This window comes from Crocuta crocuta, unplaced genomic scaffold, assembly GCF_008692635.1.
Source record: "Crocuta crocuta isolate KB4526 unplaced genomic scaffold, BGI_CrCroc_1.0 scaffold190, whole genome shotgun sequence".
NCBI classification, from domain to species: Eukaryota; Metazoa; Chordata; class Mammalia; order Carnivora; family Hyaenidae; genus Crocuta; species Crocuta crocuta.
The window spans coordinates 11280080-11298010 of record NW_027527955.1 but is presented as its reverse complement, the minus strand read 5'-3'; the positions used below and the strand labels follow the sequence as shown (position 1 = coordinate 11298010).

The following is a 17931-nucleotide window of genomic DNA, read 5'->3' as shown; positions in this document are numbered from 1 at the left end:
GAGCGCCCCCTCCCCCGGGGGGGGGGGGGGTCCCTGGTTCACCATCCTTTACACATAAAGATGCTGAGGGATAGGGAGGTCAAGTGATACAACAGATGTACTTCACCATTTTAGCTCTGCAAGTTAAAAATTGAGTGGAAAAATGGAGTATTTGAGTCCTCTCAACACATCCTTTTGAATAATAGATCTATTAACTCATCTAGTAAATGAGTAGCAAAATAACACATTGCATGGCATTTGTTCAGGTAGCCTTGCTCGTAGCTACTAGTGCATGAATAATTTAGGAAAAGATGAAATGTGCTTAGGGCTCCACTTGGTACCCCATAAAGAATCACACTGTCAAGTTCATAGTGTGAACACATGAAGGAATGGGGCAACTTCTGCCTCATGATGGCCATGCTAATCTAATCCCAGCTGGCCTCTCTGGAGGATTTCCACAGTCCCCAGAAACTGGGGGACACTGGTGTTTGGGGCCTCCTGTTTCCCAGTGTGGCTGTCAACCACTGCCCACTGCCTGGGTCCTTTCTTTCACATAGAGTGCCACAGACTGGGGAAGCTCAGTGTCGACCTCCCACCACGCAAGGACATGCTTCAGGGACCACTGAGGTGGGAGGAGCGAGCCCAACAGAGAACTGAAGCAGGAGAGTCCAGGGGCTGAGGGGACTGGAAACCAGTTCTGGTCCCCAGAGGGCTGAGGGTGAGGGGTGCATGCACGTGTGAGGTAAGGGCAAGCAGTGCACACAGATGATAATTACCAACTGGGAATTAAGAGAGTGGAAGTGAAAACGAAAATATCTAGGGGCGCCTGGGTGGGTTAATCAGTTAAGTGTTTGAGTTCAGCTCAAGTCATGATCTCAGGGTTTGTGAGTTTGAGCCCCACATCGGGCTCTCTGCTGTCAGCACAGGGCCTGCATCGGGTCTTCTGACACCTCTCTCTCTGCCCTCCCCCGCTCACACTCTGTCTCTCTCTCTCAAAAATAAATAAACATTAAAAAAAAAAATCTAGTTCACATTAAAGTCATAATAATTATACTCTTTTATATGAAGGACTTATTGTTTATACCAAACAATATGCTTAATTTTATTGTCATGAAACTCAAGAGGATTTTGTGGGACATTAAATTTATCAAATTTTGTGACAAGGTTTTTAAAAATTTTAATTTCAACTTAGTTAACATATAGTGTTATATTAGTTTCACATGTAAAATATAGCAACTCAACACGTCCATACATCACCCAGTGCTCATAAGGCCAACTGCCCTCCTTAATCTCGAAGTCCTATTTCCCCCCATTTCCCCACCTAACTCCCCTCTGGTAACCATCAGTTTGTTCTCTACAATCAAGAGTATGTTTCTTGGTTTGTCTCTTATTTTGTTTTCCTCTTCTCATTTGCTTTGTTTCATAAGTTCCACATATGAATGAAATCATACGGAAGCAGAAACTTCATATATGTATGTATAAGGTATGACATTCCCCAAGATGCCAGTTTCATTATTAGAGTCATATATCAATGTGCTCCCATTTCATGGTTTACTGCTAAAGAAATATGAAACTCAGGAAGTATGAATTTTGAGGGGGCATGAGCTCTCAGAGCTGGTGCTCAGGTCAGTGGGGCAGCCTCAGTGTCTGTGAAGCTACCAGATGACACAAAAAGTAACTATAAGAAGTACGAAGAAAAAATTAGGTAAATAAGGGTCAAGGAGAATGAGTTTAGTCTCCCAAATTGTTATGTACTGTGTCCTGAATGCAAAGCAGTGTTGCACAACACATTTACATCACTCATTCTGTAGAAAAGATTAGTAGCTGATTCCATGGGTTTTGTTATAAACTATCTTAGCTCTCTTATTTTCACTTATTATAATGTACATCTACTGAGTCTCTAACATTCCATCCAGCACCTACAGTTTCTGATCAACCAAACTATAGTAACAGTTCATTTCCTCAGTTCAAAAATATGCCATTGTACACAAAAACAGACACATAGACCAATGGAACAGANGCATAGGAGCACATGTACCCCAATGTTCATAGCAGCACTCTCCACAATAGCTAAAACATGGAAAGAGCCTAAGTGTCCATCAACAGACGAATGGATCAAGAAGATGTGGTTTATCTATACGATGGAATACTACATGGCAATGAGAAAGAATGAAATCTGGCCATATGTAGCAACATGGATGGACCTTGAGGGTGTAATGTTGAGCGAAATAAGTCAGGCAGAGAAGGACAAATATCATATGTTTGCACATATAGGAGGATTAGGAGGAACTTAACGGAGGACCATGGGGGAGAAGAAGGGGGGAAATGGTGGGGGAAAGGGAGAGAGGCAAACCATGAAAGACTCTTGAATGCTGAGAACAAACTAAGGACTGATGGGTGAGGGTGGGAGCGGGGAGATGGGCATGGAGGGGGGCACTTGTGGGGATGAGCACTGGCTGTTATATGGAAACCAACCCGACAATAAACTATTTGTACAAAAAATAATAATAATAAAGAAAAACATTAAAAAATATGCCATTTTATTTTGGTCTAGAAGCTTTTGGATATTTGTGGCAATAAAAATTATTCTCTCTTCATGTTTTTACACTTGGATCAAAGTACTCCAATTGATCCCATGAATATTTTCTTGATAACTTTAGGATATGAAAATGCTTTTGATTTCATGATTACATCACTAATTCTTTAAAAAAATTTTTTTTAATGTTTATTTATTTGAGAGAGAGGGAGACAGAGACAAACTGTGAGCAGGGGAGGGGCTGCGAGAGAGGGAGACACAGAATCTGAAGCAGGCTCCAGGCTCTGAGCTGACAGCAAGAGCTCAATGAGAGGCTGGAACCTGCGGACCACGAGATCCTGACCTGAGCTGAAGTCGGATGCTTAACCATCTGAGCCACCCATGTGCCCCTGCTAATTCTTAATCTTAAAGAAAGATATGTAAACAATTTGTGAATAAAAGACACATTGTTAAATTTCTGTGATTTGGATATGTGAAACTATGACAAACTGACAGGGAGGGTATTCGGTATCTTCACAGAATCATGTGCTTGCTTTTACCTATTTGTGTAGCTAACTAGAAAAGTTTAAATTACTCAGTGGCTTATATTATATTTCAATGGGACAGCATTGGTCTAGAGTATCTGGACCAATACTAGATCAAGATTTATAGTTTCTCTTTTAGGTTTGTGCCATGTTCACTTTAAACATGCTGCTTCTCTTGCTTATATATCTAGCAAAAGCAGAGCTGTTCTTGGATATATTTATTTACCAACATTCATTGAACACCACCATTGTATGACATTGAATTAGGTATTAGGGATACAAGTAATAATGACAAAATTTAATACTGAGGGATAATGGTATCATCCTAAAAAAATTTGTATCTTTACAAATTTCTACAACAACCTATGAGGTAGGCATTATTAATATCTTCATTTTGCAGTAGGTGCAATACCTTGTCCAAGGTCACACAATTAGTAAGAGGCAGAGCTGGTTCTTGATGCCAGGCAAGCAGACTCAAATCTGTATTTGACACATAAGGTTCCTGCTTCTCAGGGAGCTCAGGAACCAGCCAGGAAGGTACAGATACTCCGTAATAATACAATGTGAAAAGTGGGGGTGGGGGAAGTGTGTGTGTGCATGCATGTGGACAGGTGGGATAAGGGAAAGCTTCCTAGAAGAGTCATGTTTCCACTGAATCTCAAAGGGATGGGTTGGATTCACCATTTGAGAAGGGAACTGGTATTTCTACTAGTAAGTCAAACTAATTATCAAGTAAGTAAAATGATTTATTTTTTAGTGAGGGTGGAGTGCTCTTCCATTTATGGTTACCTACTTCCTCTTTTTTTTGTGTGTGTTTGTTTATTTTTGAGAGAGAAAGCATGAGCAGGGGAGGGCAGAGAGAGAGGGGACAGAGGATCTGAAGCGGGCTCCGCGCTCACAAGCAGTAGGTCCGAGGCGGGGCTCAAACTCACGAACCATGAGATCATGACCTGAGCTGAAATCAGATGCTCAATCCACTGAGCCATGTAGGTGCCCTGCCTCCTGTCTCATAAGGGCAGCATGGATGCTCTTAAATCAAGAACAAAGTGAGCAGGTACCAGTCATTTTCTGGAGCTGATACAACAGGAAGAGGTATAAAAAATGAGAAAGCCCTTATTTCCTGCCATCCTCAATTTTCCACAAAGTTTCCTGATGACCTAGCTTCCAGGAGCAAGTGTCCATAGATCTAAGAAGAAGAGAGTGGGGAAAAGAGAGAAAGAGGTAAAATCTTAAAAAGGACTTCTACTTACAGTGTCATAATTTTGTTCTAAGAAGTCTGCAACCAACACTTTGTGTCTCGTTAGTAGATCCTAGAAAAAGAACAGTTATGTGAAATAAAATTATTATAGCTAATAAATGTTACAAACTTGGCTTTTCCTTCTAAGAATTATATAAATCCAGTCACTTGAAACATATAAAAGTTTCTGAAGAATATTTTCTTCATATCACAAAATTATTTCCATTCTTAGTTTAAGATGTGAAATGCAAATTTATTTCATGTTAAAAACAATAAAGTGTATTAATTCATATCATTGTTAGATTTATGATAGGAATGGTTTAGTCAAACAGATGGAACCTATGCAAGGGGGTCTGGATATTTCTGCAGGCCATGACTACCCTGTGAGGATGGTATAATAAAATCCAAATAAAGCTTATGATGATCTTTTTGATGTGTCATTAATAGCTATATATATATATATAGCTATACATATATATATATANTGACCTGAGCCAAAGTCAGAGGCTTAACTAACTGAGCCACCCAGGTGCCCCCAATAGCTTATTATTATTATTATTATTATTAAAGATTTCTGAATGTCTTAAAACTGTATCTCACAAGTTAACTTAAAAGATTTTCAGGAATGTCAACCTTTAGTTTTTTTCCTTAACCGTGTTTAAAATGGAGGTGCCTAGGCCGTGGAGAAGCACAAGAATGACACGTAACTGCCACGTCAGGATCTCCTTGCTCCCAGGCTGATGGGCCGTGAGGTGCTGTGCAGAGACTGCAGTGACTAAGCAGCACAATGCCCCCTTTCAAAGATGAAGACAAGCAGACTGCTCTTATTACAGGAATAACTCTCAGAAAATGGAACAAAAGCATAAAGGAACATTTGACTGTCTTCAACTCACACCTAAATTATATCCTTAATTCACCTTAATGTTGAAAGAAAACAAGCCTCACCTAATCCCTTTTATACGCTTAGAGGCTAAATACCCTGTCTGGGTAGGATGTAGAATTTAATTAAAAACATAACAAGAATTTAAAAATTTTCCAAAATAAGTTCTTAGACTTTAATACACATTTAATTAAAAGTACCTAAAGGCATATAGAAGATCCACAACCTAAATTCAGAGAACATGAAGGTAGCAGCAATGGCAAAACTCACACATTTCTATTTTAATACCAAGTAAAATATTTAAAGCATTTTGCACTGTAATATTCAGGTTCAAGAACAATAAGCATGGCTATTGATTTCATTTCATTACTTATCATCACATCTTGGTTGACCACGGAGCCTACCAGTGGAAAGCTGTACTTTTTTTTTAGAGTAGAACATTCAGTTCTATTTTGGAACTGGAATTTTAAAATGGGAAAACCCTCAACTGCCCAGCTAGCTCAGTCAGTAGAGCATGAGACTCTTAAAATGGGAAAACCTCTACAGGAATTCACTCCTGACCTGTCTGAGGTCAAAATTCAAACAAATTCCTATATCAGGGGGCCCCCCAAAAAGAATAAGGTAGTTCCACAGCATTCTTAAGGGTCCCTCGTTTTCAAACACCCCCTTCCCTAATCTCTTCAGAGTATCAGTGATTTTCTGAGTGGACCCTGGTTAGAAAGGGTGGCAGCAGACACTGTGTCTGCCTGCAGCAACAGTGGGCAGGCCTGTGCGTGGGGACCATGCGCGCTCAAGGCTGCAGGTCTGCACACGTAGTGACAGCGGCAGCAGACAGAGCACTGTGCAGATAAGTGCTGCCTGGGGAGGTTTCCATTCACTGTGCATTAGTGTTACTTCAAAGACAGAGGCCTCAGGAGGGAATCCTGTTAGTAGCAGCAATGTCAAATTCCAAGGGGGAAAAACTTGAAATAACTTGCATATCAAATAATAGAAACATAAAATATGGTGAGGTAGAATTCCTCTAGCACATGTACATGGTGGGAATAAGCCAATAAATGATTCTGTCTCTCTCTCTCCCTCTCTCTCTCATACACACACACACACACACTTTCTCTCACATTCGCGTGTATATATTCATAGCTATACCTTTAAATTTCTGTTCATAATAAATACACGCATACAACTGGAGGAATATTCTATACATACACCCATGCATATATACAAAGATAAATATAATTGCTGCATCACCGTAGATCATAGAACAGTGGAAAAAATAAAATAGGTAGGATCCTACTCAAAAAGGAAAAAGCAGAAAGTTGCAAAGAAAAATAAAGTTCAAATTTTAAATTATTTAAAATTTTAAAAATTGTTGGGGTGCCTGGGTGGCTTAGTAGAGTTCAGAGTACGACTTTGGTCATGATCTCGTGGTTCATGGGTTTGAGGCTCACATCGGGCTCTGTGCTTACAGCTCGGGGCCTGCAGCCTGTTTCTGATTCCGTGTCCTCCTTTCTCTCTGGCCCTCCCTGACTCATGCTCAGTCTTTCTTTCTGTCACAAAAATAAATAAACATTAAAAAAATTTTTTTAATAAAAATTTAAAAATTATTTGAAACAGTGTACCCTTTCATCTCACTTCCTCACAATTCTGTTTTGACAAGACTAAGCTTTGCACAGTCTATGTATTATGCTAAGGAATATCTGATATTGATACGGGTATGGCTTCTGCATAGCTTGGGAGACACGCAGGGTAGAGTGACAGAGACACACTCAATGGCAGGGACATGACGGTAGATGGACCAGGCAGAAGATGCCATTCATGGAGGGTTAACTATGCATTTACATAAAGTAATAAAAGTATTTACTAATGTTGGTATATGGACTATGTCAATACTGTTAAAATATGTATTTAAGATAATATATAAAAATAAAGGGTCATACATGGATGACAATTAAGTAAAAATATATATTTATATCCTAAAAAAAGTAGAAGTAAATTTGGAATGATGTAAATGGAGCAAGTATATTGCTGAAATGCTTTTATTTTATTTTATTTTTTGGAAGTTTATTTTGAGATAGAGTGAATGCTGGGGGGGGGAGAGGCAGAGAGAGGAAGGGGGGGAGAGAGTGTGTGTGAGAGAGAGAGTGTATGAGAGAGAGAGAGAGAGAAAGAGAGAGAGAGAGAATCCCAAGCAGATTCCATGCCATCAGCATGGAGCCTGAAATAGGGCTTGATCTCACGAACTGTGAGATCATGACCTGTACCAAAATCAAGAGTCAGTTGCTTAACCCAGTCACCCTGAAATTCTTTTAAAGAAACAAATCTGAATATATACATTTGAATGAGTCTTGTCTATTTGTAACTGACTTTTGGGGGGAGGGGTCGGTCAGTGATGTTGTTATATCATCAGCTTAAAATATTTTCAGAATTCCTCTTTTAAAATCATCTTCAGAGAAAATTTGGTATGTGCTGAAGAAAATCAGACTCTATTTTAGTCATTTTAAAATTTGTTTTTATTATCAATATCATTATTATACCATACCAAAAACAGTCCTAGCTATCAAGATCACCCACTTTACCCATGAACCTGAATGTCAAAAAGCTTAGTGTTGTTTCCAAAACTTTTATCTGCCTTGAAATATAAACATTTCACATTATTGAAAAATGAACATGCCACAGACAATGATACCAGTTTCAAAATATATTAAATAATGGCAGGATCCTAAGAATAAATGTTTTTCTAAGATAGAAACCTTTAAGGTGGCATTATTCACTGGATGTGTAATGCACACATTTGCATTGTCATGCAAACTAGCATTTTAGTTTGCAAATTAGCTACATTATTTTCTAATATGCTCTCTGCACACCTTTTTGACGGTCAAACTCAGAAACCAAAAGTAGAATGGTGGTTGCCAGACACTGGCGGGGCGGGGGAGGGGAAATGGAGCATTGCTGTTTAATGGAAATTAGTTGCACAAACAATATGAATATACTTAGCACTACTGAACTGTGCACTAAAGAATGGTAAGATGGTAATTTTTTGTTGTATGTTATTTTAAATTTTTTATTTATTTTTGAGAGAGAGATAGAGACAGTATGAGCAGGGGAGGGTCAGAGAGAGAGGGAGACACAGAATCAGAAACAGGCTCCAGGCTCTGACCTGTCAGCACAGAGCCTGATGCGGAGCTCGAACCCATGAACTGTGAGATCATGACCTGAGCCGAAGTCGGATGCTTAACCGACTGAGCCTCCCAGGCGCCCCTGTTGTATGTTATTTTATAACAATTAAAAAAAAAACTTTAGTTTAAAAACCAAGATTAAATTTATTACCTATAAATAACAATAGATGATAAGTTTATAAGAATATAGACGGTTAGTATTTTGCTTCACTGTGTGGGAATTTATAATTACATTGATAAGGTAATGTGATATCCTTGATGTTCAGAGACATCATTCTCCAGCTCCCTTTGCTACCCAGTTCCTTTCCCTGCAAGTAAACACTGTCCCTGCTTCCCTGACAACCTTCCAGAGGTACTCAGTGTACCATAAGTGACAGCTTATATCCTTTGTTTTTAACATAAATGAAAGCACACTTTGCATGGAATACTACATTTATATATTGCAATTCATTCTGTATGTGTGTGTGACAAGTATTTTGAGTTGTTTTTTCCACAGTGTGATCGACTGGCGTAATAGAATGCATTATCGATGTTCTTGCGGTTTGTGTTGTAATTCACAGTTGGTTATACTCAGGCCTCAGGAATAGCCTTTTCTGCTTTTTAATTAAACTGCCTCTTTGGAGGCCAATTGATTTTAACTAAATGCTGAAACTAAATGAACTAGCTGATTCAAAAAAAAAAATTACCTTAAAAGTAGCAAAGGCATCTGAAGCAATATCAAATGTTGACAACTCCACATACTTAAAGAAATCTCGGAACTGATTAGAAAAGAGGATGATTTTGGCAAGTGGTTCATGTCGGATACATTCTCTCAGCATAATCCCACAACGTAAGGCGATCTGTGGGGTTTCATATCTAAAGCATAAACAAGAGAGAAACAGAGAGCTCTGTTATCCTATTAACAAAATAATATTAATGGCATCAAAAGAACCATTTCAATACTGCTGTTAAGGGACACATAGGTAACATTTGTCACAGTCCATTTGAACACTGTTCATTCAATACCCACTGACTATTTACGACATGCTTGGCACTGTTCCAGATGATGGGGATACAATAGCGAGCACACAGGTCACTGCCTTCCTAGAGCTGTATTTTTTAGTGGGAACATGATTTGGTGAGGGAAGAGGCAGACTATAAACAATGAAAAGAAGTTTTGCATTCTGAGAAGTGCTATGAAACTGAAGACATTAAAAGACATATACTACAGAGTACACTTCATTTACTTTAGTTTAGACCGAGTGGTCAGGGAAGGAGCAAAGCGCTCCAGGCAGAGGGAACTAAACGTGCGGAGGTTCCAAGGCAAGAACCAGCGTGATGTTAGAGAAAAGCAAGGCCAGCGTGGCTGGAATGTAGGGGGAGAGCAGCGAATGGTGTGATATGAGGCAAGAGTGGAAAAGGGCAGGGGCCAGATCACATACAGCTCCACAGGCTAAGGGAAGGAGTGTGGTGCTCAAGTGTGGTAGGAAGCCTTTAGAGAGTTTAAAGCAAGACATGAACATGGCCTAACACATGCTTTAAAAAGATCACTCTAGGTATCTATGGAGAATCCATTGTATACGAGGGGAAAATGAGCTGGGGAGTTAGGAGCAGAAGCAGAGGTCCAGCTGGAGATGACAGTGACCTGGACTGGGGTCGCGGGAGTGCAGGAGAGGCCTGCGTGCCCACCGTGCAGCATCTTCAGGAAGAGTAATGGCCTTGCTGAAGTTGTAGTTGGGGTAGAGCAGGGAACACACTTGGGGTGAGGGAAACTGAGGATTCAAGAACAACTCCCATAATTTTGGCCCAAATAATTGGATAGATGGTGGCGCCAATTTTTAAGATGAATAAACAAGAAGAGGTACATACAGGTCAGTGAAAAAACTGGGAGTTTGTTTCTAACTGTGTTAACTTTGAGATGCTGCTGTCTCAGTAGAGATGTCTCCCTGGCAGTAGAATATGTGCATCTGGAGCTCAGGAAGAAGGTAAGGGTAGATATTACACACACATGTGATTTCTGTGGTAGTTGACCAATAATACACAGCTACACCCTGATTGACTCACTGATCTCATAAATTACGGCTTATAGCAAAAACTACACAAGAAAAACACAAAGTCTACCATAGGAAACCACTCAGGACTGGCACATTAGATCTGTTCCACTCCCAGTTTAATAACAATGCCTCACGTGTCAAATTCAACACTGAAATAAATCTAGGTTTGAGTTACTTCCAGTGTATGATAAGGTTTCAAGAAAATGAACAACAGTTAGCTCAAGTAAAACAAGCCCCAGTATTAAAATGGTACAGTTGACAACTGTGTGGTAAACAGAAGAACAGAACAAAGGAAGATATAGTTTTAGAAGACTGGGAAGTGAGTAGAGTGTAAGATAAAAAGTCTTCTATCCTTTCATTTCAGTTAAATACAATATTAATTTTTGTGGTTCTAATACAAAGTCCACTGGAAAAAACCTCAAATGATCTCGATTCTTGAAAAAGTGCTTTCCTATAATGTTGAGAATAAAAGAAAAATGACATCTATGAAGGGCCTGTGTAATCTTGCAAATTTACCATGAATTCTGCAAACTAGAAAAATTCCAGCAAAAAAACATTTTTAAGAAGCAAAAAAGACCACTGAACAAATGAACAGATAAGAAAACCGGATAGATGAAAATCAAAGCAAAACCACACTTACACAAAACTTCAAGATATAACTCACCAAATATAAGTGATAACATTTGCTGAATAATAAAAAATAATGCACTATGATTTGTAAGATAACATCTACATGAAATTCAGATTCAAGAACAAAATCTCTCTCCACAACTTAGGGAACAGGATACTTTGCAAAATCAAATCTACAAATACAGTAGGGGAAACGGTAAATAAGGATATTTGAGAGGATTCATTAAACTAAGGTAATAAATATTTATTCATTTTTGTCCATCTTACACTGAATACTATTTATAAATGTCCTTTGAGTATTTCCTGAATAATCATATTAACATTAAATGCTAATATATTCAGATAGGCTTGATTATTTGAAGAATATTTAAAAATGCCTATTTATAGTGTTAATAATTTCTCTTACCAAAAGAACTTGAAAATCACCCTGCTGGTACACATGGAAGAGTTATAGATGTAAAAATATTAAAATGTTATAAAGAGGGATTTATTTTTTCTTTTTTTAAAGTTTATTTATTTTGAGAGAGACAGAGACAGAGTGGGGGGGGGCCACAGACAAGGAGGGAGGGAGAGAGAGAGAATCCCAAGTGGGCTCTGTACTAACGTGGAGCTCAAACTCTCAAAATCATAAGATCAAGACCTACCTGGGCTGAAACCAAGAGTCTGACGCTTAACTGACTAAGCCACCCAGATGCCACCAAGAGGGCTGTATTTTCCAAAGTGTGAAGGAGAAAAACCTTGTTGTTTATTGGTAGAGTACTCTAGAGAGTATGAAATAAAGACTTTTGGCCTAAAGAGCCAAGACCATTAAAATCCAGACTTATTAGTGAGATATTTCTGGACTTTTGTACTTTGGCCCTAAACTTAACTTTCCAATTTTGTTTCTTATCCAACTCCCTATCTCGTTGGAGTACATCATTCTCTCAACCTAGAATGTCCTTCTGATGCTTCTACCTCTAAGATTCTCTCTCATCTTTCAAGGCTTAGTTTAAATACCACCTCCGCCTTGAAGTCTTTCACAATAACGTACCACTCCAGATTATTCTCTCTCCCCTTCATATTCTTACAACAGCTTATCTGTAATAAGTTTAGCACTTTTTTCAATCTGTACTAGGTTACGTTGTCAATAATTGTTATAAATCTGTTTTCTTCATGTCATTTCAGACAACTTCATTTTCCTTGTTACCTTCCTGTTCTCTTATTACTTCTTCCTCTCCTTCTCTACCCCCATCTCCATATGGTGTCTGTATCTTGTTACTTTTCTCCATCCCCACCTCAATTTCCAAAGAGTGCTTAGCCTAATATTTTGCACAAAGTAGGCATATGATGAAGTTACTAAGTTTCAAACTCTGACTGAAATTCTTAATACTAGAACGCTAATGAAATTCAAACTCTGGCGTACACAAAAGGTTGTATGATCTCTAGCCAACACTTTCTCATTTCTTAATCCAATTTCCAAACTGAGACTATCTATTAAAATTTTATACTCCCAACTTTTGTATATAATTAGTTCTCTTTTTCCTTTCATTTGGTGAAGTTTATTAGAACCATCTGTGATATACTATTTATTTTTGAGCACTAAGAAAATATTAAAAAAATATTCCGCACAGAATAAATATCTCATCTATTCTACTCCACTTATGAAAAATATTCCCAAGGGCAGGGACCACAATGAATCACTATGCCTCCACAATGACTAATTTATGTCAGGTTCCTAATAAAGACTAATCCAGTAAATGTTGAATCACTGTATTATAGAATTGAATTATATCTTCCTTCTTGGTTTGTAGTTTGGATCATACAGTCTGGACTTTAACGAACTATGTTAGCAAGGAGAAGGCACACTACTACATATGCATGCTTATTCAAAAAATCACAGCATGTAAGATCCCTTTCAAATTTAATAAAAGCTAGAATGTAAGAGCAATTGTCTCATCTAGCAGTGAGCCACAGTAAACATTATACCAAAAAAATGGTTAGAAGAGCTTGTGCAAGAGTATCTCAAGTTCAGAACACATATTTTATAAGGGGAAAAAATGACTTTTGTTGTTGCTAGTAGCAACAGTGTCAGGTAGTAGTTGGAAAAGTTTTGTAAAATGTCATTCAACAAACACTTGGCCTCCTCGATATAGGCAAGAAGTTTTGCTTTTAAATCTAGATATATTTGCTCACTTTAAATTTTCTTAAATGTTTTATTGATTCCTGAGAGAGAGAGACAGCATGAGCAGGGGAGGGTCAGAGAGAGAGGGAGATACAGAATCCAAAACAGGCTGCAGGCTCTGAGCTAGCTGTCAGCACAGAGCCTGACACAGGGCTTGAACCCACAAATGCCAATGTTAGTTCCCGGGGTAACAATTTACTTCTCTCTAAGTTGATAATTGAAGGAAAAGAATTAGGCACTTATTCTGTCTCTCCGGTATGAACTGTATTTTAAAGTAATTAAATCATTGTGGTAGATGAGAGAAAGTTATTCTCTTTAAAACTACTCTAGTCAATAAATGTATGAGGAATGACAGGATTAGAAAATCACCTCTTTGTGACTGCTAATGAAATGACTGAATCATACAATGTTCATCACTGAATGGTAAAACAATTAAGTGTAAGGCTGATAAGGAACTTTACAATGAATTACACTGTCTCCACTTGAACCCACTGCTCAATCTTAGCATTACTAAATGTACATCTCCTGATGAGATGAAATATGAACCGCACAGCACCACTTACAAAATACGATTGCCAAAATAAAACTGAATCTGATTCCTAATCAAGTCTTTAAATGTAACCTCCAGGATAGAAATACGGGGGGTAGCGGAACAAGTTAAGTTGTTCCATTAAGAAGCAATCTGACAAATCCAGAATGGAGGAAATTCTGCAGGATAATTAACTCATTTTTTAAAAAAGTCGATGACATAAAAAGGGGAGCAGGTGCTATGCTCAATAAAAAGAGACCTTAAGAAGACCTATGTGGGGTCACCTAGGTGGCTCAGTCAGCTAAGTGTCCGGTTTTGGCTCAGGACAACCACTGCGTGGTTTGTGGGTTTGAGTCCCACGTTGGGCTCTGTGCTGACAGCTCAGAGCCTGGAGCCTGCTTCAGATTCTGTGTCCCCCCTATCTCTGCCCCTCCCCCCCTCGGTCTCTGTCTCTCAAAATAAAATAAAGACATAAAAATAAATTTTTTAAACAGGTATAATAAAGACATGTAAAGAGGAGTGCCTGGGTGGCTCAGTCAGTGGGCATGTGACTTCGGCTCAAGTCATGATCTCACAGATTATGGGTTTGAGCCCCAAGTCGGGTTCTGTGTTGACAGTATGGGGCTTACTTTGGATTCTGTGTCTCCCTCTCTCTGCCCCTCCCCCATTCGTGCTCTGTCTCTCTCTCCCTCTCTCAAAAATAAATAAAATAAAACATTAAAAAAAACTAAAAGATATGTAAAGATACACCAATTATTCACACTCAGTAAACTTTATATAATCCCAGTTTTAAAACAACCAAGGTCCCACAAGTTTTATAGAGTCACACATAAACAGCATCGAATAGTAAAAAGTCATTTAAAAATGTCATTAAAAGAGTCCAGGGGCGCGTGGGTGGCTCAGTCAGTTAAGTCTCTGATTCTTGCTTTCAGCTCCGGTGGTGATCTCACATTTTATGAGTTTGAGCCCCAAGTTGGGCTCAGTGCTGACAGTGTAGGATTGGGATTCTTTCTCTCCCCCTTTCTCTGCTCCTCCCAGCTTGCACATGCTCTATGTCTCTCTCTCTCTCAAAATAAATAAATATCTTTTTTTAAAAAGGAAAAACAAAGACATTCCAATCATTACATGTGTCCCTCAAAAATATCAACTTCTAACTTAGGACATTACTTCTCAAACCTGCTTCCCTCCTTCCATCCACTCTGCAGCTACTTGGGAACTTCCTGCTGTTAAGCCTCCCAAAGCCTTTCCTGACATGCGTGGGTCTCCTCCTCTGATTCCTTTCTCCTCATCTCCACCTCTTGTCTGTGCAAAGTGGACATCACATCTAGCTTGGTCTAGTCCCCCTGCCTGGCTTCCCTGCCCCTGTTCTTTTCTCAGTTCTCTCTAATTGAACAGAGAGAGAAAGGGTGGGGGCCATGGTGCACAATTAACACATTAATGCATCTTATACACACCACAGATAAAAGGCTCACTCTAGATCTGTGATATGTTCCAGTAGTTAAATTATTAATAAACAGCATTTATAATTAGCTGCTTATCTTCTGTCTTATTATTTCTAGAAGTGGAAAAAAAGTTGTTTTCTTCAATGTAACACAAATTTTGCTGACTTAATTTTCTAAATAAATTTCTAATTAAGCTAAATTTTCATATCTTCCATAAAGCATATTTAATAGGTAATGTATCAAATGTATATGCATTCTATTATATACAAAAGGAATGAAGTTAATTTTAATAACCCTACTATCATACTTTGGAATTTATTGGACTGCCTTTCTTCTTCATTAATCTGAATTCTTATAGCTCAACAGTATTAGTTTTCTATTGTTTATAATTTCCTTGGTAAGAAGATACCAAATCCATGTTTATTTATTTATTTTGAGAAAGAGAGACAGACAGACAGTGCAAAAGGGGGAAGGGCAGAGAGAGAGGTAGGTATTATTGACTCCATATTGCAAAGAGGAAACCAGGGCATACGGAAGTTAGATATCTTTGCTCAATGTCTTATAGTAAGTGGCAGGACCCTGGCTGACAATGCAGGGTCAGTAGCATATAAGGCAACATTATTTTAGTTGAAGGTAATATTACAAATATTATTTTTATTTTCCAGAAAAGAAAACTGCGGCTTGAAAAGGTGCAGTGTCTTGCCTAAGGTCACAGAACCAGGAAGTGAAAGAGAGAAGAAAAAGGAATAATTAGAGAACAAAAAAGAGTTCTTGTAGTTGAAATGAAAATTCAATACAGTTTATCTCCAATAAAAGATATAATTAGGGGCTCCTGGGTGGCTCAGTCAGTTAGACATCTGACTCTTGGTAGCTCAAGTCATGATCTCATAGTTCATGAGTTTGAGCCCCACATTGGGCTCCATGCTCACAGTGTGGAGTCTGCTTGGGATTCCCTTTCTCTCTCCCTCTCTCTCTGCCCCTTCCATGTGTGCTCTCTCTCTCACAAAATAAACTAAACTTAAAAAAAAAGATATAATTAACTTTTTCTGACACATAAAAAGATAAGAATTGGAAAACAGAAGAGATAAGAAATCAATCCTGGAGATTAAACTCTGACTAATAGGAAATCTAGAAAGTGATAACAGAGAAAATGGAAGGGAAGAAATTTTCAAATAAATAATATGTAACAGAGGATGTTAGCAGTCCACCAAAATCCATGGTCGTCTCCTTCCTGGGCCCTACTCAGCATCTCTCAGATTTCCTTCCTTAACAATTAAGGGGCCAAATGACTAAGTGCTCTCAAATGGAATGGGAACGGGAAGAACGTGAGCCATTTCCAGGCCTGGTCTCTCACGTATTTTCACCTTCCTGTGAGCTAAACCAGTAAAGCTGAACAGCGTGATGGAGCCACATGGTGACGAAGGCAGGAGATCCTGCTGATAGAATACCTGCTCTGCACTATTATATGAACAATAAACTTATCTGGTGGTGAAGCCACTCCATTTTGGGGACTGTTATAAAGTTTAAAAGTTTGTTATGAGTTTAGCCTACTCTAATTTATGAGACAAGTGTATTTCTCTTGCCAGAACTGACTGACACAATTTTCCAGTAAAAACATTATTTTGTACCAAGAACCCAAAATAATCATAGTATACTACTTTGGTCAACAAATAATAATAATAATTACATTGCCACAATAATTTAAATGTGAATTTTCATAAAATAAAAAATTCTGATAAAGTATATTGGGAGGATATGAGGAAGGAAAATAAAGTGATGGTGGCAGTGATAACACTAAATTATCACCTACTCTGTAGAAAGTGCAAATACCATTTTTGTTTATTTATTTTTTAATTTTTTAATGTTTTATTTATTTTTGAGAGAGAGATAGAGGCAGTGTGAGCCGGGGAGGGTCAGAGAGAGAGGGAGACACAGAATCTGAAGCAGGATCCAGGCTCTGAGCTGGCTGTCAGCACAGAGCCCGACGCGGGGCTCGAACCCACGCACCGCGAGATCATGACCTGAGCTGAAGTCCGACGCTTAACTGACTGAGCCACCCAAGTGCCCCACAAAGACCGTTTTTAAAATTGATAAACCTAAAGATCAGCATAAGCTCACTTTTCAAAATACAGAGGTAAATACCAGATGAACAAATAAAAAAGATGAAGGTGGTTGTCTCTGGGCAATGGGACAGAGGAATGGAGGAGGGAGAAAAAAAAGCTGTTGTGTGAAGGGGCGCCTGGGGGGCTCAGTCAGTTAAGCGTCTGACTTCGGCTCAGGTCATGATCTCATGGCTTGTGGTTTCCAGCTCGGCGTCGGGCTCTGTGCTGGCGGCTCGGAGCCTGCTTCGGATTCTGTGTCTCCCTCTCTGTGTACCCCTCCCCTGCTCATGCTCTGTCTCTGTCTCTCTCTCTCAAAAAGAAATGAATGTTAAAAAAAATCTTTTTTTCAAAAGCTGCTGTGTGTTGATAGATCTGATTTTTAAACTACATGCTATGTATTACTTTGATATAATTAAATATTTTTAAATGTACAAGGGAGGAAATGGGAACTGAACAGAGATGACATGGGGTAGGGGTGGAACAGTATGCTAGATTTGAGACTGTGGGGTAGAAAAATAGGGCAGGGGAGGAAGAAGATGGTCTGCTGTCCCCAAGTCTTGCTACATCCAGATCTCTGGTCTTTGGGAACTGGGAGTTTGAGTAGCCTCAGAATGCCCTTGAAACATTTGTAAATGAGTATACATATAAAAAATAATAGAGATTCTATTATCTGACTAGACTTAAGTTTTTTGGCTCCCCATG

The 17931-nt window shown here is 38.7% G+C and overlaps 1 protein-coding gene across 2 annotated transcripts in view; it reads right to left on the bottom strand.

Moving 5' to 3' along the window:
- Positions 1-17931, bottom strand: part of CAB39L (calcium binding protein 39 like) — an 89914-nt gene that overhangs the window by 18587 nt on the left and 53396 nt on the right. For both annotated transcript variants that reach the window (XM_077752615.1, XM_077752614.1), the window contains 2 exons: positions 9019-9187; positions 4290-4349 (listed from right to left, as the gene is read on the bottom strand). In XM_077752615.1, the coding sequence (XP_077608741.1) occupies positions 4290-4349; positions 9019-9187 (229 nt within the window). The remainder of the gene's footprint in view (positions 1-4289; positions 4350-9018; positions 9188-17931) is intronic.